At 45.6% G+C, this 25,392-nt stretch overlaps 1 protein-coding gene across 2 annotated transcripts in view; it reads right to left on the bottom strand.

The window, feature by feature from the left end:
- gabbr1b (gamma-aminobutyric acid (GABA) B receptor, 1b) overlaps positions 1 to 25,392 on the bottom strand; it is a 136,135-nt gene that overhangs the window by 27,559 nt on the left and 83,184 nt on the right. For both annotated transcript variants that reach the window (XM_078175582.1, XM_078175581.1), the window contains exons 8-15: positions 25,143 to 25,277; positions 22,909 to 23,079; positions 22,183 to 22,284; positions 20,349 to 20,414; positions 19,619 to 19,810; positions 10,792 to 11,037; positions 10,599 to 10,662; positions 5,353 to 5,430 (exon numbers count right to left, since the gene is read on the bottom strand). In XM_078175582.1, coding sequence (XP_078031708.1) covers positions 5,353 to 5,430; positions 10,599 to 10,662; positions 10,792 to 11,037; positions 19,619 to 19,810; positions 20,349 to 20,414; positions 22,183 to 22,284; positions 22,909 to 23,079; positions 25,143 to 25,277 — 1,054 coding nt within the window. The remainder of the gene's footprint in view (positions 1 to 5,352; positions 5,431 to 10,598; positions 10,663 to 10,791; positions 11,038 to 19,618; positions 19,811 to 20,348; positions 20,415 to 22,182; positions 22,285 to 22,908; positions 23,080 to 25,142; positions 25,278 to 25,392) is intronic.

Genomic DNA, 25,392 nt, shown 5'->3' with positions numbered 1-25,392 from the left:
AGAAATATTAAGTATTATAATCACACAACATTAGTTTCAGTTGTTATTACCTGACCCTCTCAGGCTTCCATAGTCAATATGATAGTAATAGTCAGTGTCTGTACCCCTACGTTCACCTTTGGGTGTCTCCCTCCTTACCTCTCCCCCTTTCGCTGTTGTGATCCCTGGGAGAGGTAAGAGACATTGTTTTAGTTAAGCTGTTTATATGTTTCATGGTAACGTATTCCTGTGTCACTTCACTGTGTCGGGGCTGGAGTTATACGGTTGTGTTTGACAGAGGATTTTTTTTTTGCCACTTCCTGTCAGTGTTATCAGGAATAAATGGAGGTTGCCTGCAGAGATATCCACGGCCTGGACCTCTTCATATCAACACGACGCAGACATCACTGAAGTTCACCGGTCACATTTATTCTTCTTTTGTTTCCAGGGAAACACACAAATCTACATTATAAAAAATAAATGAAGACTTTCAGTCATTCAGTCCTCACTCATTTATGAAACAACCTCTAAAATAACCTTTTTTTCCAGTGTGGCCGACAGCCTGCTGAAACAGAAAATCTACCCACATTTGGCGCTTGGCGGGTGTTAATTCTGCGACCCTGTGAGCAGCGCTGCAACACCAGCAGGCTGAGGCGGACAGAACACAGTACTACTGTGAAAACATCCTCTGTGTGGCTCTGGAGGCGTTTTCCAAAGTCTGAAAAAATAACCCTGATAATGTTTCAAAGGCTAAATCCTAACAGAAGGTCTGCGTTACAAATTGGGGACGTGGAGTTTAAAGACGTGGGCGTCAAAGACACTAACGACTTCTGCTTTCAATGAATCTCACAAATACTCTGCGGCTCTCTGAAACTACAGCAGGAGCGTAATGAGGCTTTGTTTCCATTAAATTTACATTCTATGGGCTGTGCACCACAGAACATGTGTGAGTGTGTGTGTGTGTGCATGTCAGTGTTGCCTCCTTAGCTGCACTTTCAGAGCATCTGAAGCTCGAGCAGCGACAGTGCGGCCTGAGGCGATGCGGTGTAAGATCCGTGAGCCTCGGCGTGTTTGAATGAGATGTTAATAGCAGCCATGTTGCCATGGAGTCTTAAGGTCAGAATAGTAACAGGAGCTTCTTCTGCCTCACAAATGTGTTGCTATAGAGGCTACCGGTGTGTGTGTGTGTGTGTGTGTGTGCGTGTGTGTGTGTGTGTTTGTGTGTGTGTGTGTGTGTGTGTGTGTGTGTGTGTTTGTGTGTGTGTGCGTCACACATCAGAGGCTGATGCAGAGGATTACTTTGAGAACCTCACTTCAGAAGCTCAGTGTCTGTTACTCAGACAGCAGCTATTTTTGATTCATGTCATAATAATAATAAAAAGATCTTTTTTAACATAAGGTGTGATGATGATCTTTTATTATCATCAAGCCGAGCACGTCTGGAGACGCTGACTGTTGTGTAGTATAAATGCCTATATTTGTATTGAGAGTCATGCAGAGTGCACTCAGCTTCCGGCTGTCTTAAACCATCAGTGTTTCTATCAAATAACAGAGTTTAACTTGCATTTAATCCACCGCAGGGCTCTGACCTTGGAGACAGGACAACAATAGTTAAAGAAATCATTTTGAAATCTGGAGGTTGCTCTTTGACTCGTAAACAGTGACTACAGGTTTGTTAAACTGCAAACTACACACACAGCTGATAACTACTAACTGTAAAAAATAAATGAAGACATGCAACCATAAATGAATGCATTAAATACATTCACTCATTTTCCATAACAGCTTCTCACTGCTGTTGCATACAGGTCAGTTCGATATGCATTTTTCTGTCTCCACAGTGAAAGTTGTGGATGGTCCCAACAGAAGCGTTCCTTAGCGTCCCCATGTTTGGTCCCCCCTCTGTTGGGGTACCTAGCACACAGATCTGGTACTAAAAGGTGGAGCTAGAAACCCTGCAGTCTGATTGGTCAGTAGAGGACGCTCACTCTGGTTTTATGTAACCTCTGTTCATACATCAGTAAACTACAACTATAAAATGAAAGAGAAAAAAATAACTTCATTCACTGGGCCGACTGCCGGCAACTTTTAAGGTGGAACGTTAACTTGTAATGTTACTCAATGCATGAGTTGATGACGTGAATCCATCAGCACACCTTAAATTTCACTGTGACAACTTTGACCATCACTTTAGTTTTTATATGACACACACTTTTAGTAATGACTTTAAAAATATAGATGAATTTGGAGCGGATTATGTGAAGGTCATATATTCTAATCCTCACTTCCTGTGGGCTACAGCAACACTAAACCCCTGAGCTTGCCTGAGAAGGACTAAATGCACAAAGCTGCTATTTTTAAATATCCCATGGAGAGAGACTCTCACTGCAGCCTGTTCTATTTTGTTGTGAAAATGTGGGCGTGCAGCCTCGTTCTGTGGACGATAAACCAGGTGCAGACTTCCATCTGTGTCACCGCTGATGAGGAAATACAGCGAGTGCTGGACGGAGCAGTGAGTGACAACAACCCCGCCCACATTTAAGAGGACTGTCTGATCACACCGAGGGTCTAGGTACCATGTCTGAAGGCTTACTGCTGGTTCCACAGGTGCTGGACTCAAAGGGTTTGGTGGAGACGAGGCTTCAGTTTCGCAGCACAACACGACGAGATGATCGACATTATTCACTTCACCCACCAGTGGTTAAAATGTTTTGGCTGATCGGTGTAGATTTTTACATGATGATGATTTGCTTCTGCATTTTCCATGAAATGTTTCTCAGCCTGTTTCAGCAGCAGCACTGTGTCAATAAAGCAAAGAGTCTGCAGGAATCATAACTCATAAAGATGATGCACAGTGTATGTGAGAGGGTGTTAGTGTTTGCTGGAGACAGATACAGAGTCTACCTGTGCATGTGTGTGGGTTACAGTGTGTGTGTGTGTGTGTGTGTGTGTGTGTGTGTGAGAGAGTATGTAAGCGAGAGTCCTTTGGGAAAATGTGTTCTCCAGCACTAATACCTCCCCCTGCCCTTGATGGTGGAATCGGGACAGTATGTTACCATGGCGACTGGCCTCATAATGGTTACCAAGGCAATATGAGAGAGGCTGCGATGCAGCAGCGGTTGTCAAGGAGACCGAAAGAATGAGGGAAGAGAGGAGAGGAGATTGTGGACAAACACTGGGAAATAAAAGTGGGAGAGATGAGACGCGTTCGAAAGACAGAGAGAGAGACGAGGAGATAAAGGAGGGATTAAGGGAAGGAGGCAGAGACAAGGTAAGAATGGAGGAAGAGAACGAATCCAGAGCTGTGGCACGTCAGCACGTAGCAACCACTCGACAACACGTCCCGGCCACCTTGAGGAGGCCTGATTCTGTCATGTCCCCGTCCTACCTATTTTTGGTGCCCATTGCCAGGACGGACGCTGCTGACCGCTGGTACTGGCGGCGAGGAAGGAAGACATCTTGACAAGTGCTTTGGGGTGACTGGCTGTCACACACATGAAACTGGCTCCTTGTACTGTGTTACTCAGCCCGTCCACTGCCTCAGAGCATCTGCTGACCTCTAAACACAGTCCAGATGGTCCAGACAGTCTCACTGAGGACGGCATGTCCACAGGGTCAAACACCAAAAACACAGGCGGTGGACACTTCCTCCGGCCCTCCCTCGGGTCTTGTCATATCAGAGTAAGAGGCCACTTGGATGACCTTGCTGTCTGTTGGCTTGGTTACAAAAACTAGTTTCTGGCGCACGGCCAGCGATGAATCTGTGCTCCCAGCTTTTCAGTGACAGGAGACGAGCGTGACGTCCAGCGGACATTACAGCGTGGCTGCTGTCTTCACAGCTGAGATGTCAACACACACTTGAGGAACAGCAGCTTCATTTTCAGAGGATTGGTGCGGAAACGCAACACCTTTACCCGTCATAAAGGGACAGTCCGCCCCATAATCAAAGACAGACTTGGTGTGAGTGTTGCAGATATCGACCGTAGAGATGTCTCTTCTTCTTGTGATGCTCAAAGCCCCAAAAACACATTTAATAACCTCGAGTGCAGTGTCTCTTTCCAAAAATCATCACTCAAGATAATCCTCAGACCTCACTGGGAGCAGGTTCATGTATTTTTTCCTGCAGAACTACACGTGTCCACCGTATCACCGTGCAGACGACTCATGGCCCAGAGGCTTGTGACAGCGCAGAGATGTAAATATTAAGGGTGTCCACCTGAGCTGAGCTGAGCTGTAGCTCGGTCAGTGGTGCAGCAGTAGATGCATGCTTCCTCCTGCATGGAAAACAGAAAGGCTTGGCGGGGACGGACGTACCGTTGTACAGACAGAATCCAACAACATAGAGCCTGCGGCCAAGATTATCACCGGCACAGAGACATAATAACTGTGCCTATAAATAACACAAGCAAATAACGGCCTTGTTCTCTCTTCTACCATTTAAGCATTTACACAACATATAAACAGTGTTTGTTGTAAAGGGACAAATGATGCTTCCTCCCTGTCTGCCCGCCAGCACTTCACCTTCTTCACTTGTACAACAGTCGCCCCGCCTCCTCCATCTTGAAACAATCGATGTCATTTTGACAGGAAATCCAATCAGCTGTGTCTGAGACGGCACTCGTGACAGTTGAGCAAATAGGGAAACACAATAAACAACTGAAGGTCGAGCTGCATCCGCCGCCCTCCTCCCCGCCGCTGACCACTGCGTCACTCGCTTTTGTCTTCCCCTCTGCCAGACTTTCAAAGCTCTCCGCAGTTTTCAGAGCATTAACCAATTTTAGATCTGCATCTCGTCAGTGCTCAAGGAGGCAGAAGTGACACGGACGCGCACGGAGCTCCCCTGTGTACTGATTAGGAAACACAATTTCATTCCTCAAAGTCAAGGTCATGAGGCCCAATCCCATTACGCCAACGCCCAGATTGCTTTCTCCTGTTTTGTTTAGACTGTCAACTAGCATCTTCTATTTATTGCATTGCTGTCGTTGCTTTGAAGTGGTTCTCATGTTTAATTAGTAAATGGAATGAAATTGTCGCTCGGCAGCGCATCGGTCCATCAGCAGCCCTTATCTGAGGCTCCATCCGCTGCTGAATCACTCGGGTGTCTGGTGAGCTGTGAAGAAGTTAGCAGGAGCGCTGCTAAATAAAACCTGACTGACTGATTGATGAACGTTTGCAGCAAATCTTGTATGCAAAGAGTGGGGGTGGGGGGCGAGGCAGAGGAGAGTGCAATAAAGGAGGAAGGAAAGAGGAATTAGATGGAGAGAGGGGAAGGCCGCAGGGTCAGAGAAAACAGGAGATTAGACGGTAGAAGGAGTGCAACAGACAGTGATGAAGAGGAAAATAAAGGAGCAGAGGAAGATGAATGTCTCTCACCGATCCACTTGTCATTCCCATACCAGGACAGATTGCCTTTAGTGCTGTCGTAGTATCCAATCTTCTTATAGCTGCCTCCTGTGTGAGAGACAGAGAGAGGGTCACAGTGAGCTTAACGTCCCCAACTCTAATGAATGTTGCACCAGTTATGGCCGCATACCAAACCTTAGCACCAGCTGTAGGTGAAGTTTTCATTTGCCAGTTTGAGGCTGTATTTTATTTGCACAGACTTCTTGCACAGCTAAACCTGCGTCCCTGTTGGATCATAAAGCCCACTCAAAACACTGATGATGGCGACAGAACAGCAGCGTCCAGATGTCCTCGCTAAGCGTGCAGCCTCTGTTTACTTTTAACACAAATGTCATTGTTTGACATTTTTTCTTCAGGGAAATCACAACAGCCCGATGCCCTGTGTCCTTGTTCTGCCACTCTGAGACCCAATACACTTTATGAGATATTTCATTAATGAAATCCAGGCCAGAGGGAGCCCCGCAAGCCTCCTCTAATAAAATAAAACCACCCATGTGAGAAACTGGCCTGTCATCAGCTGTAGCACATTGCTGTGGTTTGTTGTAATAACACTTTAATATCCAGAGGGAGGCACAGCCCAGGGGCATCGAACCACCAACCACTGGACACCACTCCTAACTGTCTAGTCATCGTTAGGCAGAATTCCTACAGACAATTAAGAGCACTCTACTAAGAAGCCCTTATGCTCTACGGCCAGGGCAGAATTTAAACTTCTGCGTCAAATTGGCGCCGTACCCTACACTGTAGACTGACGTGCACCTCCCCAGAAACGTAACTCCACGTCACAGTGATGCAGACCTCCTGTCTGTCTCTGTAAGCTGAAACCATTTCCCTCAGTGCACTGCACGAAAAGCAGTGCACCAAAATTCGCACATATCCCATGTATTTTGAAAGGCTGCAATCAGATCTCAGATGATCTCAGATCCAGGACTGTCCCTGGAATCACGTGTTCGGATCCACGTGAACTTTGAGTCACGTTAAGGTACGACTCACCGTGTTTCTTTTACTAAAACTTACCTCTGTAACTTTATGTTAGTTATGGGGCTATCATGAATCATTGTATTAGAACATGTTGGTTAGTAATTCATTTGAAGATGGTTTGGGTGGATGAGTAAAACAAACTGCTGGTGTGAACACTGAAACCAGAATGTTAATGCAGTTCTATGAATTCTGGACGACAGCCAGTTGCATCGTGGACAGCAGGCGTCAACGGGCTGAAACATGTCTGGTCTATATTCAGGGAGAAAGACAGATGGACACAGCAGCAACAATCTGACAGAGCTGTCAGAGACAAACAGTATTGAGTGTTTGCTTCACTCTTTTTAAAGCTCAGACTGATTTAGGAAGAGTTGTCAACATTAAGTCAGTCATTGGCTTTATATTGACTTTGTTGTGGCCATAAAGAGCTCATCATAGAGCTCACAAAAAGATGCATTCTGCTTCATAAATTCAAAGCATGGATACAAAACAAAATTGCTGTAAGATAAATGAAGGTCTTTGAAGCCTGCTTGCCAAATTGGATAAAGATTTGGCTGCCAAAAATGAAATGGGACAGAATTAATGCACATCTCATCTGAGCAGTATCATATTGTGCAGAGTTTGAACCAACAGGGTGCTCAACACTGAGGAGACACTGAGGAGTGGTGGGGTTCCTGTCCCTGCAGCTGAACACAGGTAGCTGGTGACAGCAAAGACGTCTACCTGCGCCCTCCCCATAATAACACAGGAGGCTAGCAGAAAGGTCGACAAATACTCAAGTGCAGGAGAAGTTAGCATGAAGAGAAATCCATCCAACAGATCAATCTTGTCGAGACTAATGAGAAGAACTTCTTCACAAACACAAGCACTGCTGTGCTCAGGTCTGATAATTACTGCTGGTATCTTGTGCAGGCCAGGTGTGGCTCATTAGCCATCAGAGAGATTAAACCTCCGAAGCTCTAAATAACTGTTATCGTTAGCAGGTGCCCTGCAGAACAGTTACGTTACATGTTTTTGATCTCACCACTGAATCATGTCGCCCCATGTAATGTTCCAGTGCTGCTGATGCTGCAGAGCTCAGAGAGAATTAAAACTCAACTCTGCAGCATTTTGCAGCTTTTAGCCATTTATTTAATTGGTTCTCCAGCCTGAACATGAACCATAATGCTGGGTTAAAACACAAAGCGTGTCTCAGATCACATACTTCTGTATTAAACACTTAATATTTTGAGTGCACGAGTGCGTTCACATTGCACAGTACAGGAAAATGCAGTGTACTACTGGCGCACTTGAGACAGTCCAGAAGTTGAGTGTGGAATGATGGACACTTCTCAACGGTCGCCATCGTTGTGACTTAGCGGAAGCTGCGTCCTAAACTTCACAACTTTTGACATGGCGGCTGGAGACAACAAGGAGCCTGTTAGTTCTACATATTTTTTGCACTAAGTACCAAAACTGCTGTCGACTAGAAGCCGTCAGTGAAGTTTGTTGGGTCTGCGATGATGTGGTGCCACAAACAATAATGCAAGTGTCAATATTAGCCTTCTAGCTAACTTGCTGCTAGCTATGGCGGCACATTTGAATCAGCATTGACGTTGAGGGGTAAGTTTGGTTCATGTGTGGGTGGAGATAGTGGTGATGCGGGCACTGCACCGGACCATCATGGTTCAGAGGGAGCTGAGCCAGAAGGCAAAGCTTTCCATTTCCTGCTCCATCTCCGTCCCAACCCTCACCTATGGTCATGAGCTCTGGGTAGTGACTGAAAGAATGAGATCACAGATACAAATGAGTTTCCTCTGTAGGGTGTCTGGGCTCAGCCTTAGAGATAGGGGGAGGAGTCAGACATCTGGAGGGAGCTCGGAGTAGAGCCGCTGCTCCTTCATGTTGAGGTGGTTCAACATCTGATCAGGATCCTCCTGGTCCCACTGGTAGGAGGCCCCGGGGCAGACCCAGAACACACTGGAGGGATTATAGATCTCATCTGGTCTGGGAACACCTCGGGGTCCTCCAGGAGGAGCTGGGAAGTGTTGCTGGGGAGAGGGACGTCTGGAATACTTTGCTCAGCCTGCTGCCCCGCGACCCGGCTTCGAAAAAGTGGTTGTAAATGGATGAACTTCTGCAACACTGTTACTTCCTGGACAACATGCGTCGTCTCTCTGGGTGAGCTCATGTCTCAGTGTAACTGAAAAGTCCAACCGATAAAGTAAACATAATTTTTTAACAATGCCACCTCGACACCAACCCTACCACATTACAGTGCCTCAGTTTTCATAACAGGCTGTTTGTATGTGATGTTCCCTGTTTGACCAGACAGTAGTGGTGGACTGGAAGTCTCAAAGCAACAGAGTTCACCCAGTACCAGTCAGTGATGTGTGTTTATATGTTTGTCTTTTATTCCTGTCATCGACATGTTACCAGCACAAGTTCGCCACTGTGACAGGGCCAGACTGAGATTATAATTCAGGGCCAGGCTAATGTCCACACTCTCACAACAGATACTGAGAGCGTTTGTAAAAGGCAGTGGAGTGAGGAGAAGGCTGGCACTGTAAATAGCTTTGCTGTATCACACAGTTGTCTAGGGAACAGGATAAGAGTTGTCTTTCTTTGACCTAATTCCTGCTGCCTGTAACAGCCCACACTACAAACACTACGACACAGTAGCTCCGGCTGACCAGTCACAGTTCTTCTGGTGTCCATGCTAGCTCCCAAAATGTCTGTCCAGTACCCACTGGCTCAGGCAGGATCCTCTGTGAAGCTGCAGACTCCCCCTGCACACATATACAGTACCTACTGCAGCACATCTACGTCTACTTCCCTGTCCTTTTAAAAGCCTTACAGCTATTTACTACTACAACTGTGGACCTCCAGACTGCAGCAGAGCCAATTACCGTTTATGTTGAGAAGCCAAGCGGAGCCTTGAATGAGCACTTTATTTCCATGTCTATCTTTCCCCCTCGTTTAGAACTGCCCATGGCCAGCATGCTTCCAATTACCATCAAACAAATTACAGCTCATCACTGACCCTTCCCTTGTGGGATGGCGGAGGCCAGCATTAACAAAGACAATCAGCAAAACAAGCTTAATTTTTAACCGTTCCTGAGAACACAGAGAGCCTCCGATAGTCACAGATCTCAGAGCTGTCAGAGAAACACAAAGCACAGACAGACTGAACAGGAGAACACAGGCTCGGTGATCAAAAGGCAGCCAGCCAACCACAGCCTCACACCACCACCACCACGGATAAGACACTACCATCGCCATGTGATCACTCCGCCACCTCGATCCCATCACATGAAAAATACACTGATGCAACATGAAAACATGTCGGCCTGCAGGTTCACTTAAAGTAACACTCTGGCTTTAGACTGCAGAGCAACTAAGACACAGTTAGCCTTTGTTTCATGAGATAAACAAGAACTGGAATCACCGCCCTGCGTTTCCACCCACCAGTAAAGTTTCTCTCTACATCCATGTCTGTGAAAACATTGATGCTTCACAGCCGTCGTCCCCCCGACAGCACAGATGATCTATGCAATCAGCACAGTATCAAGGTGGACACCCAGGATGGAGTTTGGATATCAAAGTTAAGAGAGGATGATCTCAACATTAACCCGGCTGAAACACGACAGAGGGAGACGTAATCTGAAGGGGAGTGTGGGTGGTGTGTTTATGGGTTTGAGTGCATGTGTTGGAGGTGTCTTCAAGCTAAATGAGGGTGTGACGATTTGCATCACCGTAGTTTAAATGTTGGTGAAGCCAAATGTTATTTAATGGTACATTTGTAAAAGAAAAACAACTTTCCTGAAGTTTGTTTTTATCAGAGATACATGTGACCTCTCCACCGTGAGTCCCTTTACATAATGGCTGGGGTCCTTCTGTGTGGAGTTTGCATGTTCTCCCTGTGTCAGCGTGGGTTTCCTCCAGGTGCTCCGGCTTCCTCCCACAGTCCAAAGACATGCAGGTTAATTGGTGACTCTAAATTGTCCGTAGGTGTGAATGTGAGTGTGAATGGTTGTCTGTCTCTATGTGTCAGCCCTGTGATAGTCTGGTGACCTGTCCAGGGTGAACCCTGCCTCGGGGGAAGCTCCAGCCCCCTTGCGACCCTTAACAGCATCAGCGGTTATGGTTAATGAATGTTTACAGTTTGATTGAAAGAACAAGATCACTGCACACTGTATTACATAAGCTGATTATTAAAATGACTTCCACTTTAAGCAGGGATATGTGCTGTGTCATACCTTGAAGCTGTTCAATAAGAGTCCAGGCCATTCGAGAGCCTTGAGCATCAAATACAACATGACCCTGAAAGAAAGAGGCAGAATTTTAATGTTTTAACATCCCCCTTCATCCTTCACACACATATCACTCTCCAGCTCTCTCTACCCTCTCTCAGTCTCTGCACTTCTTCCCTCCTCTGGGTTTTGTTCTTACCGAAACTCCTTCAAATGAGCTGGTGTTCAGGGCTCGGTAGATCTCAGCTGTGATGTCTCGGTTGTTGTAGTTGAAATCTTCCAGTCTGTGACCCTTGGCCTTCAGGGGGCCCACGGTCTTGTTGAGGGCCAGGGCTAGAGCCCATACAGCATCGTACGCCAGGGGGGCCTCCTGGAAGCCGCCCGTCTCCTCTGGGTTCTTACCCCCGAGTTTAGACATCAGCTGGGCCAGAAACTCCTGAGAGGTCTGGTGAGGAGAGAACAAGAGGAGAAATAGTGCTTGACTACAGATGGATGATGTTCACGCCATTAACTCAGAACATCTGGATTAGCTGGTCTGAATGTGTTCACTGCACGTCACAACATTTACGTCTATCGAGCAGAAACTGTACATATCCTGTAAAAACACAAGTGTATTTTACAAAGACAGAATGCGTATAACAATTGAAACTGACACGGCGTCCCAGAACGCCAACAACAGATGCAGTGTGTCATATGTAGACGTAAAAGTCCACTGACCAAGCAGCAATATTTGGGTTGGGATGAGAACTTGTTGAACACCTTTAGACACAGCACTGATTGCATTAGAGTGAAATTATGGATCAGAAAAAAACCCTTACTGGATTAGGGAAAGACTGTGATTTGGCAACCTGGTCTCACTCCGAAGTCATCGAAAACCGGTAAATAAAAGATCGTGGTTGTGGTTAAAAGAAACCAACGCTGGCTGTTGTTCAGAGACAGGAAAAACACAGCGGTCTCCTGTGTCAAAGTCGCTCAGTTTGTTGACCCATCCGTCCACCCCGACCTCCTGCCTACGAACGTCTGTGGCTCTATAATTATGTCAAGGTACCTTTAGCTTTGCTGCTGACAGACAAGAGCCATAATCACACAGGTGCCAGAGGCTGCTGTCAGGTAAACATGGCCAAAACATGTCGGCTCTTTTGTTGATTTAACCACAACAATAAGGGTTTTTTATGTATCCTTCCTCCTAGATATATCCTCTTGTATCTTTGAAGTGCCTTCCAGTTTATCTTGTTCTTCCTCATTTTGCAAGAGCACCCAACACACTTTGTTGATCTACATTTGATTCTACAGAGCATCCAGTGATCTCTCTGTCCAGATTTATTTATTTCATTTACCTCACTGATGTGCACTTGTTTCATTTCAGCTCATTTTGAGCGTCGCTACTGAAGAAGCCGGTAACAACATGGAGAAATCTACATCCAGAGCCGTGACTTTTTGGACGCACCAAATGTACAGAGCTGTAAAGTTGTCCACCATGGTAGCAGTTAGCTGCTAGCTAACCGTAGCTAACTTGTTTGTCCATTGTTTGGTCTGTGACGTAATAGGTCAACAGGAAAAAGGTCCAATACTAACAAGCTGAAAGGGGGCATATCTCCACCTATCGTAGAGGAGTCGCACATACTTGGCTCAATAAATGGATTCCCCTCCCGTGCTTGTATACTGGGACAAGGACAGTAGGCCAGTTAGATGTCCTCGTCCAGCTGGAACTGTAGCTCCACTTCACTGTGTGACGTCTTGGGCTTTCCTTCTTTTATAGTTTCTTAATTATTTACTTGGTAGCATGTATGTTCCCAAGATGGAGGATAAAATGACTGTTACTGTGGTAACACTGCAGAGTTATGAAATCTTGTCTCGTAGTATTACTCACTGTCATGGTGTCAAATCTCTGAGCAGTGCTCTGGTGTCTGATCAAACTTCAGACTGATGAAACCACAGAACGTAGTATACATACAGTAAGGCCTCTGGGATGGCAGTCACATGGTCGGCCCATGTGTCTCAGTCTACTGATTTAATCCATCAGAAACTCTTTTACCTGCTGAAACCGAAGGCATTACATCATCATGTGAAGCAGCGCTTCTCGGCTTGTCACCTCTTCTAACACCTGAGCCTGAAGTGAGGACAATTATCACCTTCATTTCAGACTGTCTCTCGTGACACAGCCTCTGAAACCCCCCTCTGTTTTAATTATAAAGAGCTTTTATTAGAAAAAAAAAAACATCTATTGTTTATCATGAAAATCCTATGAAAACAGGTTTTTACCATTTATATAAAAAACACAGGTGTGACCTTCAGTATGGGCTTCTACTGTTGTTTAATCCTACTGGATTTGAGTCGACGTTAAGCACACAGCTTTTGATATGGAAACCCATTGAATTCAAAACCCCACCCAAACAATACACCACCTATCCAGTTACTAGACGCGACCCAGTTGACGGGTCAGAGTGCCCTGATTAAACTTTGTTTATACGTGCACAAGACATGTGAGCTGCAACACAGAGGTGTTATGCTCACCACACTGTTCATGGCAATATGCTCCAAAACATCAGGGGGTGACATTTTCTGTGGATAAGCAATATGGAGCACGAGGAAAGGTCCACACACTGTAACTCCCATAAGTGCAATTTATTGGCACATCCACAAATGACCCTTTGAGCTAAAGCTCTTCTTCAAATTAGTCCAGTCAGGGTGTACACCCTACTTCCTGTGTTGTATTGACATCTTTTATTGGTGAAGCATCTGCCCTAAATATTTTTGGATGTTTGCAACAACTATACTTCAGTCAAAGAAAACTGTATTTCCCTTTGCAGTATCATCTTCCCTTTCTTGGGCCTATGCCAAGCCTAAGGCCAAGAGAGCAAACCTCTCTGCCCTTCCATGCGCCTTCATGGAAAGCTTAAGGCAGGGAGAGCAGCTAACTCACCCTCACTGTGACCTCGTCACATGTCCACGTTTGGTCGTTGACTTTCCACGTCCACATATGACGTCCAAGGTACCCTGGGTGTGTTGGTTGTTGACGTTCTGGGACGCCGTGTCAACTTCAGCCTGTTACATGCATTGTCTGTTTTCAAAATACACTTCTGTTTTCACAGGAAATGTACAACACCGCAAATTAATGTTGTTTTTTCTTGAACAACAAAAACACGTAGTTGGGTTTTGGAAAAAAGAATAGGGTTTGGCTTTACAATCTTCTCTCGGATGAAAGTCACTGTTCGTTGGACCCATCCACCACCACTCCTGCCCGCCCCACTCTGTCTTTCACTGTCTTAACTTTCGTCCTTGTCCGCTGCGTTTCCCCCTGACACCGACGGGCGCCGTTAAACTATAATGGCAACCGGCCACGTATCATTCTGAGGTTAAAGGACGCCTTTCTTCATTGGTATCTGACGCCGCACATCACTGTCCAAGCCCTGGATTTTGATGACTTCGAAGTGAGACCGGGCTCAAGCAGCAGCAAAAGGAGGAGCTGTGGTGGAGGCGGGTTGCTAAGCAGCTTGCAGAGGAAGCAGCAAAAGTAGGCAGGCCAGAGCAGTTTAAATAGGGCACCCTGAATGAGATTTGCCTATTGGTTGCATAGACAGGAATCATGTGATCTATCAGCTGACTCCCTTCCATGAATCAGGTGATCCATCAGTTGATCGTGCTGCTGGTGATCAGCTGATGTAGCTGGAATGTGAGCTGAGCTCAAAATCGTGTCCTGACTGAACTGACGCTGTGCTCACTTTCTTTGTGCTGCACTGTGAGGCTCAGTGGAAGATAAAAAATGTCCCAGTCACGTTGGATCTGACGCTGACAGGAGCATCTGGAGAGCGTCCAGGACACGCTGCTGTACTACACCTGCTGCGCCCAGCTGTGCAGCCAGCAGCAGCACCAACACACATACAAGACAACATGAGCACGACGAGGGGGGGGGGGGGGGGGGGGACTAGTGATATACCCAGCAGTGAGCCAGTGATCATAAAATGTCATTGCCATCATAAAGTTGCCATCAATGATCAATCATCTTAGTACATCATCTGTGCCGATAGACGTGCCGATGGACTGAATTGGACCGTCTTGTATCGAAGTGTTTCGGCTCTATTCTGGACAAAATAAAGGACAAAGCAGGAATGATTTAATACCTTTTCACCAGATACAGTATGTCTGTCACCAGATGTGTCACATCACACCGCTCTGATAAAGGGCCATAACTGTGAGGGAACGTGTCTTTAGTCAAGACTGACAGCTCCTACGTGAGAGAGGTAACCTCCACTGGTTACCTGTCATTTATAGAATTGATTTTAAGCTTTTATTACACATTTTCATGGTCTGCACAGATCTGCAGCTGCTTATATCTCTGATCTGCAGATTCCCCACAAGCCTGAGCGCTGCTTGGAATCATTTGGGCCCGACTAAAATCCTTTTCCCACTGCAGGAACTTCAAACCGTGTAACCCGGGGCGTCCCATAACTTGAACTTTTAACTTTGATACGAGGTTCTTCTCTGCCTTCTACTGTATTTTGCAAACTGTGGCTTTTGAATATGCAGCATTAAAGAGACCACAGTGAGATCTGTTCTGCTTGGGAGGCTATTGAAGTAGTAGCTGCAGAGCAGGAAACAGACCAGTCTTTGCCTACAATCTCGTGAAACATTCTTGCAGGGGGTCAGGAGACAACGCCCGGTGATGCAGCCTCTTCACTGTGATCGGTCTTCCTGAAGGATCCTTTCAGTCCTAAGAAGTGCTCCCCTCTGAAGGTGTTGTCATTCCAGACAGCTTTGCTGCTTGCCTTGACTTCAGCTAAGTGTGTGATCTAACCGCCCTCTAGGTGCAGCTTGCTGCTTTGTGGTGACCACAACTGGGCTTCTCTCAGACCAAATCTCTGCTTTGATCCCAAGACCTTAAGGAGTTCAATCAGGTCGAGAGTTATATAGTAAGATACTTTTTGTCCTTACAAACACTGAAGAGTGGAAAATGTGCGGACTGTTAGGACTTTAGGACATTAGAAAAAAATAAAGATGCTTCATGTCGTTAAAAACTGAAGTGGAGTCCAGGTCTGTTTTCTTATTGACTGATTTGTTGAGAATATCTACAGAAGCAAAAATAAAAGAAGACAAAAGTAAATCAACCTTTTCAACCATTACACTGAGTGCAAGTCGCAGCTGGGGCCGACACAAACCAGTCAGTGGCCCAAAAAGGCACAGAGAACCACTCTGTAGTTTATCGGTTTGCTCCACTGTGCTGCCATTCTTTGTGTTGTATCTTTATTTCGACCACCGAGACACTTCCTTGTACACCTTTTATTGCTATCGGCATTTTATGCCTTTGTCAGAGAGCTGATAACAGAGAGACGACAGGAAATGTCGGCGCTCAAACATCTGAGTCACAAACAACATCACCTTTTGGTCTTTAACTGCAGACTAAAGCTCTCTCTGAAGTGCCTCCTCGCCACAAGGGAGGTATGCTGGTCAGACCATGCTGGTGACATGAGCTCAACATGCTGTATCAGTCTGGACTCGGTGCCGCCCCAAACAGCGAAGACTATTCTACTCCTGCAATAACTTCACTTATCGCTATGTTTACTCTACTTAGTTAGAACTTGCTGCTTTGGGAGGCACCATTACTGTTCTGCAAGCTGCGGCCTGCATTTTACATCATCAACAACAACGTCCCTGATTGGCTGCTTACATTGTCAACTATGGCGCAGACCCCTGATTGGCCACGATTGGATTTTAACTTATGGCAAGTGTTCAGGGCGGCAGCGAGTCCAGACTGATACAGACCCTGAGACAGAACAGTGAGCTCACGTCATCATGGATGGTCTGAACAGGCTACAAGGGCAGGCTGCCCTCACAAAACTTTCATATGTTTTCCAACGAACAGCAATGCACCAAAATTCGTACATATCCTAAGTATTTTGAAAAGCTGTGATCATGTGACCGATGCACTGACAGCAGTAAACAAGGAAGCATTCCCGAGTGCTTGTAAGGAGGCAGGCTGGGGCAGTTGATGGGTCACAAAACGACAGACTTTCAAGTCAGTTTAAGAAACGTCTTCACCGTGTTTCTTTTCCTAACCACAGTAACTTTACATTAATTGCGTAACTTTACGTTGAGAATGTCATTTGTGGGGTGTGAATTCAATATCATACAAACTGTTTTATGACATTACGTTGACAAGTGAGGACCTGGAAATGTTGGTTGTCCACCAAATGCTCTCCACTTATTGTCTTTGTTAAAGTCCTGGATGTCTCACTGCACAGTGAATAAATGTTAGTGAGTGTTGTCGTCGTCTTTGTTGTGACATAACGTCACATCTGCTTGACCAACTATTTCAGACAGAACTCTGGCAACCTCTGACAGAAACTGGAACTTACATTTAGTATCACCTAATGAGCAATGTCCACGTTTAGTCCCAGGTTGTGGTCCTGCTCAGGCATGCAGAGACAATGTGATGATGGCTACACGTCACGTTATGGTTTGTTAGGTTCCTGCAGCGGACCGCAGGGCTGCGAGGGAGACCAGGTATTTGTTGTCTGGCTGGCTCAGCTGTGGATCTCCTGCCTCAGGATCTCAGGCAGAGTCAGTGTCCTCTTTACATAACAATCCTTCCTCTTATCTCATGGCTCTCTCCCAAATGATTAGAATTTGTCTTTTAGCTCATTATATCTACAAGAAATTTCAATTTGTTTTTTGAATCCTCCGTTACTGTTTTACTGTAAAACTCAATCTGTTTCAGATGTTGCTCACTGAGCTACGTAACATCACAATCATGACAGAGACTTGTGTGTCTAATGGGATTTACATTTCTTTTGTCATACGTGGAGGACTCCAGCCATGACACTTTGCAGCCCGAGGATGAGGTGGCAGCCTACATGGAGTTGGGATCCTTTGGAGGTTTGATCATGGGTGCAGCTTTGACTGAGACATGATGACGGGTACTTTATGGACACCCAAACATGGACGTGTGCAGGACTCTGATTCAGTGTCTTGTTCGAGGACACGTGGTTAAGAGGAGCTCTGGCATCAAACCACCACCTCTACAATTAATGGCCACCCCACTCTGCCAACTGAGCCCTAAATGCTGTCAATATTAAGACTATATAAAATGCATCATTGACTTCAGTGATGAGATGTGTGGTCAGCCCATCACACTGTCAGAATCAGAGCCAGAGAGAGTGTGATTGGTGATCAGTGTGCTCTGTTCAGACACATTCAGATCTGAAGATGAAAGCGAGACGCAGCAACCTGTTTTTTTTCCTCCTCCTTGGATGATGTCTGCGCCTCACACAGCCAGTATCACTTCACCGCACTTTGATCAATAAGAGGCCATTCCTGCATCTCAAGTGCTCCCCTGCTCACTCAGACAGAACTTCCAGACAACAGGGCCGGCAGATAACACGCTCGCAGCGTTAATAAAAGTCTACCCTCTGTGTTTTAATGGAGTTTTAGTGTTAGCAGCAGCATACAGAGCAGGATCCTAGAAGCACTTCCCAGCAAGCACCTGTGCAGCAAAACACTCCTCCAACATAAATGACAGCCACATTCAGGTCAGGTCAAATAAAGGTTTCACACACAGAAATAAAGGGAACATCTTCCAATGTAAGAATATCAAACATTCACCTCTGCTGCTTTGCTACCAGCCTCATATATCTGCTTTATTAAAGGAGAAACGCCTCCAGCTCTTTGAAGGATGGATGAAGTGCGTCTGACTAAAGTTTAGTTCTGCCGAAACAACCCGGTCTCACTCTGAAGTCGTTAAACACCGGCTCTTGGTCGGTGGCTTCTGGCGTCAGACACTGACGGAAAGAGCCATCCTGTCACATCAGCATGCTGGTGGAAGTTATTCCTCTGCATCAACGTAGAGCCTACGCTGTACCCTACACTGCAGCCTGACGTGCACCTCCCCAGAAATGTAACTCCACAGTGTCACAGTGACGCAGACCTCCTGTCTGTCTCTGTGAGCTGAAACCATTTCCCTCAGTGGAAACAAAGCTTTGATTTACTTTAATTTCACAGATAAGAAACAATAAATTGTGAAGACAATAAAGCCTCCACTAAAATAGCATTTTAAGTCTTGTGTGTGATTTATCCTGGCTTCATATGAGCAGAGCAAATCTCTGCTAGCTGCTAGGCTAATTTATACAATGTAAAATGCCATAGACTTGTGCTAATAACGTTAGCATGTTGTATTTGTGGGGAAAATGTGTCCAGATAAAGACAAGTGTTTGTCTGTGAATGCTGCGAGTTATAGTGAAGCTGATTTGTCTACTTGTGGTTGAAATTGTCTCTGTTAAGCCATGTTTAATGTGTGTTTAATGTGTGTTTAATGAGTGTTTAATGTGTGTTTAATGAGTGTTTAATGTGTGTTTAATGGGTTAGACAGATGAGGTCACATACACTTGACCTTTGATCACCAAAATCTAATCAGTTTGTTGTTGGGTCCAAGTCAACATTCGTGCCAAATGTCAGAAGTAATTCCCTCAAAGCATTCTTGAGATATTATGTTCGCGAAAATGAGACAGATGAGGTCACACTGATGTTGACCTTTGACCACCAACAACTAATCAGCATTGTTGAGTCCAAGTGGGCATTTGTGCCAAATTTGAAGGATGTCTGTACGAACAGACAACACGAAAAACCAGCCAGGTGTGTCGCTGGCACAGAGACATAGATAAAGTATATCAGTATCTTTACTCTCACATACAAACTTCAACAGCATTATACATTTTCTGAAGTTCAGTTTGGGCTTTTGGTTTTGGCGCCACCCACTCTGCCCCGCTATAAAAACAAGCTGGGTGAAACGACAGCCGACTGCTGCTTTGGCATCACTGAAACCCTCGACAGCAGGTGTGTGGCTGCAGAGGAAACTGAGGATGATCCTGAGGAAACACACTGATGCTGCTTTAAAGATGTTTTTATGCTGCTGTAGCAAAAATATAAAAACTGCATTAGTGCATTTATGACAAACTCCCATGAGCCTGTGCAGCTGCAGATGTTTCTGTTGAGCACTACTGATGAGCTACATGACAAGATCACGCCTGTCTTACCAGGTTGGAGGCTCCGCGCACTGTCTCTGGGTTGAGCATGACGATCTCAGTGGTCACATGACCCTCCACGGCCTCCGTCATCTGCTCCACGGTGCAGTTAATAGACGGGTCCTTGATCTTAAACCAGTTATCTGCGTACCAGCCGATGAGGAACCACACGTACTTCTTCCCGTACAGCTTCTCCTTGTACACCTGCAGGAGGACGATGGCGCGGTGAGATGACGGAGGAGGATGTGACATGTACAGACAGGAAGCACGTTTACAAAAGAAGTCAACAGGAAACACGCCACAGCTTCAACTCTGGATAATAAATCACATTCTGGAAACACTGAGCTGCTCTTCAGTTTGTGTCACAGTGACGTGATGTTTGATGAACCGTCTGATGGACAATCAAACATCCGTCACGTCCTCTGAGATGATGAGTCACAGCGTCTGTGTGTCCACGATGGGACGGTCATAACTTTTATAAACTTTGATCTGACTGACAGAAAGAAAATATTTAAAAAGTCATGAAGTCTGATTTTGTTTTGATCGAGCACAGTCGCAGATTTGGTGCCCAGGCCGTCACTGTGACATGAGATGACACAAAACTTTGAAACTGGAACTCAACATGAACTTTTTTAAGCGTCTTAAATTCAGGCACTTTGTTATGTGTTTCTGATATTTTAAATTCATGTGAGCCGAGTGTGTCACAGATGAACGTGTGTGTGTGAACAGGAGAGCACGTTACCTCACAGAAGACTTTCCTGGCCTCCGTCTCATAAAACAGGCCGACGATGATTCTGGCGTCTTGGCGCTTGAAAAGAGAAAAAGAAGAAGGATGATGTCACACACAGGGTGGAGATGAAAAGTTAAAGTCCCCGCAGTGTGGACAGAAACCAGGAGCTGACCCAGCAGCTCCTGCATCACCCAGCAGCTCCTGCATCACCCAGCAGCTCCTGCATCACACTTCCTCTGCAGCAGGTTACAGTCATGCTGTTACCATGGTTTCTGGCCAATTAATCTTGCACACCAAAACTAGGCCGGCATTCTGAGCAAGGTCACTGTAAAGTGTGTGTGTGTGTGTGTGTGTGTGCCAGGAAGAGAGTGATTCAGGCTGACACAGGTGGAGGAAGGAGACAATGAAGGAAAGGAAGGATAGAGGAAAGACAGAGGCTCAGTGGCTCCTTCCATTAAAACCTTTGTGCAGACTCCAAATCAGACTCATTAAAAAAAAAAAAAAAAAAAAACAATAAAAAGAATCCGACACAGTCAGGTTTCAGCTCGGCTCCATGTGTCGCTGCTTGCGGCTGAAAAACAGAACCATGCTTTAACTTTTTCCTCTGTGGTGATGCAGTCAGCCCAGAGGTCACCTAACAATCAAAAATAATTAAAAAACAAATCTGCCTGGAGCTGCAGAACATATCTGAGCCTCATAATAACACTGTGTATTCAGTCTGAGTTAGCCTACCAACATTAGAAATTGGTCTAAATGAGCATTCAACATACATTTTACCACAAGATGGCTCCTCTGCAGGAGGCTAGTTATGATTTGTTTGTTCTGGTGAAAGCAAACACATCCGTCCACTCACTGTTAAATTCTATATTTCCCTCTGAGACTTTTACTTTTTACTTTAGCTTAACCTTGCTAGAGAGGCTGAAGACGAGCCATTGCTGTTCAGGTTTGGAAAAGGCACCAGGCTGAAGACGTGTGACACATTTTAGTCAATTAAATGTTTAAACTTTGTTTTTAAATTCAGTGCAGAAGCTACTCATGTTTACAGTCAGAGAACGTAGGAATTTCTTTAGGCCGACAACAATGATAAATAAAGAAAATGTCATTATTCTTTTTCTTGAGATTATTTTTGGCTTTTTGCCTTTACTGGATAGGACAGTCTAATTCCCCTTTGACAGTAATGAGCTGGTTTGGTTTGGTTCAGGCCATCAGCCCAGCACAGCAGGGATTTGCAGTTCCATGACAACAGTGCTACCTGCTTGAAGGTGTGTCTTAAGGTGCGGACACACCAAACTGACATCAAAGACCTAGCGGCGACGAAAGCCAACTGTTGCGTCGTCTACGTCACCTCACGTCGCCCTGTGTCAGTTGCATTTGAACACACTACACGGACTACATCCGACGGCCAAGTAGCACGTACGTTCTGCTTGGAAGGACCTGTGTTACCAAGGAAACACCCCTGACTCTGAGAAGCACCCAGAGTCAAAGGCTTCAGAGAGAGTGGGTGAGCGCACATGGTGCTGAGGATGCTTCATCAAAGAGAAAGATACAACACATACTGAGACCAGTATGTGTTGTGAATGAATCGCTTTGGAGATGAACATATTCTGGTGATCATTAATGGTGCTGTGGCAATGGGCAATGGTGCTTCAGTTTGGGCCACTGGGCAGCTGGAACCACAGAGATGCAGCTGAATCACTTCTCATTCTGGGCAGGACTCTGCTTCTGTAATCTCTGGGCTATTGTTGCCAAGTATCCAGTAGCTCTCTGTGGTGACCGGGCCAGACAAGGCCGACTGATTGGCATTCAGCTGCCTGCTATGTGTAAGAAGAATAAAGGGATCTGGTACCTTGAGGTTTTTAACAGCCACAGCAGGGTCGGTGAGGAAGCTCTGACGAACGCTGATTTCAATCCCTGCCTCCTTCACCCTCTCCTCCAGATCATCCAGAGTCTGTCAAACACAGAGAAACATGCACACAATAATGAGCGTGTGGAAGATGACAGGATGAGAGAGATGGCAACCAAAATAGGCGTGGGAGAGATAATGGAACGGTAGGTTGCAAAAAGAAATTTGAAGAACAGTAAACAGCAATTGAAGTCGGAGCAAAGTAGCGAGGGGGAAGATGAGTTGGTGGTTTAGAAAGATGATGGCGGGAGCGTGGGTGATGATACCAGCAGATAAAACAGCAGGTGACAAGAGAGAGGCAGAGAGAAACCAATCAGGGGAGGGGAGACGAGAGAGGACATGGGGGAGGAGGAGGGGAGAGAGATAGGAAATGAGAAAAATGAATGAATACTTCTGGAACACAATCTGAAAGAACAAAGCGTTCCAATCATGTTTGTAACTTAACACAAGATAGTCTGCTGAAACTTTAAAATACAGATTGCCTCTCTGAACAGAGCCTCGTACACACCGCTTCAACATGCACAGAAATCCTTGACATGCTTGACATGACAGGCTGTGATTGGACAATCACTGTTAAAGCTCGGAAGAAATTTTGTAAATTGGGATACTGCAACACAATCTGTAAAGTACGCTCCAAGGAGTGGTATCTGATAATTCTCTACGACTCACTGATGTAAAGACTTCTGTCGTCTGCTGAATGGTGGCGATCTTGGTCCATTTCCACTTCTGGAAGAGCTGCACTCGAGTGGGGTTGTGCAGCGTGGCAGACGGATGAGTGCGAAAGAAGGTGGGAAAACGCTGGCGGTTGGACAGAGCCGGAGAGCTGGAGCCGTACGACAGCTGAGACACAGGGTGACAGAAACAACCACGTTAGAGCTCGTGTTACCCGCACGACATCAACTGCTGCGAAATGATGATCAAAAAAAAGAACATAAATTAAAAAGGAACAGCTAATGTTGGACACAACAATATGTCAGTCTTCAAAAAATATAATTAGTGCCACACAGTTGTACACCTCCGTGCACCAGTCAAGTTGCACTTACAGTTTACATTCATGTCCATGAAGACAAGGATGCATTAAACACATCTTTAACCTGGCAGCACAATCAGTTGCCTTGTTGGAGGTCATGGTAATCAGAAGTGTTGTATCGTTGACAACTGGACCTGCTTGAGTTTCTTAAAGACGTTTCGCCTCTCATCCAAGAGGCTTCTTCAGTTCTAACTGACTTGTGTGGAGTCGCAGGCCTTAAACTCTGTGTGGTGTCAACCCTTACAGATTCGTTAAGGTCACATGTGAGTCGTTGACCCACCTGCCCATCATGTGTGTCGTTAGGGTCAGATAGGACCATGTGTGAATGGGTGTTAAGTCGTCTAGGGAGGGATCCCAAGACTGCATTATTGGTGGGGGATAAGTGGTGTCGTAAACCACCTCCTCTGTTTAACGATGGGTGTCACCAATTCAGTATCTGACCAAATGTCTCCCCTTGTGTTCCTGAGATATGTTGTAAAACATGATGATGTCACAGTGAAGCTGGCCTGGCTGTGAGTAATCAGGAACAGGTGAACTGAGTTGCCTTGATGGGGTGGACGTGTGTCTCCATAATAATGTTAATGAAATTTGGTGTGCCACAAGGCTCAATTCTTGGTCCAGTCCCATTCTCTGATGACACAGTTGTATATCTCTTTTAATCACAGGAAATCTTTGAAGTTAGACATAAAAGGAATTTCTATCACTCATACATAACGACATATTGCAATCATCGGGTTAGGCGCTGTAACAGTTACTCAGGTTGGATTGATTTCTCGGTCTTTGTGTTAATTTTATATCTTTTCTGTGTACAGTGTGTCTTGAATTAGCCTGATGACACTAACTGTGCTGGTTTTCATGCTTTGTTAGACAGCCTGGATCCAGATCACAGTAAATCAGATTTACTGTGTTATTTGTGATGTCCCTGCAGATTGCCGCAGTCTTAGGTGCTGCTGTATGAGGTGGACAATGACAGAGATATGTGGGTCACAGTTTTACTGTTGGAACCGGAGGAAAAGCTCTTTCTAACAAAAATAGCAGTGCATATTAAAAATGAAGGAACATGTCTGAAACTTCTTTCAGTGTGAAAGCACTTTACTTTCAGTCCCTGAAGAGCAGAATGGCATTAATGCTATACTTTGCTCTGAGCTCAGAGATGTTGCCGTGTCAGGATCACGACCTCTTGACAGACACACTCATCTGTGTCGTACGCTCTGCAGATTACAAAGTCCCTCGAGGCAAATCTGTGATACTGGGATATGTACAGTAAATAAACCTGACTTGACTTGACTGACCTGACTGTTGGATGCTACATTGTAGAAGTCTAGAAGCCATTTGTATCAAACTTCTTATTTTCATATATTTTATATATAGCAGAGTCAGGCCGTGTTGATTTTGGACAAAAACACTGATTAAACACATGGAGTCCTGCGTTACCCCCAGTAAGATTGAACGTATGGTCACGTATGAGTCATTGAATGAATCAGTATCACAACTGTAACCAAGAGATCCATGTTTGTGTCTCTAATCTGACTGTGACTTCCCTCAGCTGGCTGTCTGCAGCTGAACAGTTCTGGCTCTTTCTGGTGTTCAGTGTCCTCCTGTAGTGTGATTTCTGTTCTTTGTTTTCACCTAAGTGCTCTCTGTGGTGTTTACACACAGCAGTACCCACAGATCCCTCATCAACTAAACACTGTGGGCAGCTCTTTTCTCCCCTCTGAACCACAATGTGAGTGTATCACTTTCCTTACACCAGAGGACTCTGTCCTAGAAGGACCCACCCTGCAGCGCCAACACTTTGACTCACAGTTGTGTTGTGTTGCAGTAAATGCTTAGTGAAGTAATCAAACTTACACACAGAAAAGTTGTTACGTACCACTATGAGGTTCCACATCCGAGCAGCCTCAGCCACCAGGGTGGACACGGAGCTGCAGCCAGGCATCAGCACGATCTTAATGGGCTCTGTGTACAGGAGGTCGTACAGCAGCTTGGTGGCCTCACCTGGATCACACTGTGGACACACAGACAGAGGGACAGCCAGTAAGTAGGTAGGTCAGTAGGTAGGTCGGCAGGACGGTAGGTAGGCAGGAAGGTAGGTCAGTAGGTAGGTCAGTAGATAGGCAGGT

This window comes from Epinephelus lanceolatus, chromosome 16 (assembly GCF_041903045.1).
Source record: "Epinephelus lanceolatus isolate andai-2023 chromosome 16, ASM4190304v1, whole genome shotgun sequence".
Classification (NCBI taxonomy): domain Eukaryota; kingdom Metazoa; phylum Chordata; class Actinopteri; order Perciformes; family Serranidae; genus Epinephelus; species Epinephelus lanceolatus.
This window is presented reverse-complemented; position numbering and strand designations above follow the sequence as displayed.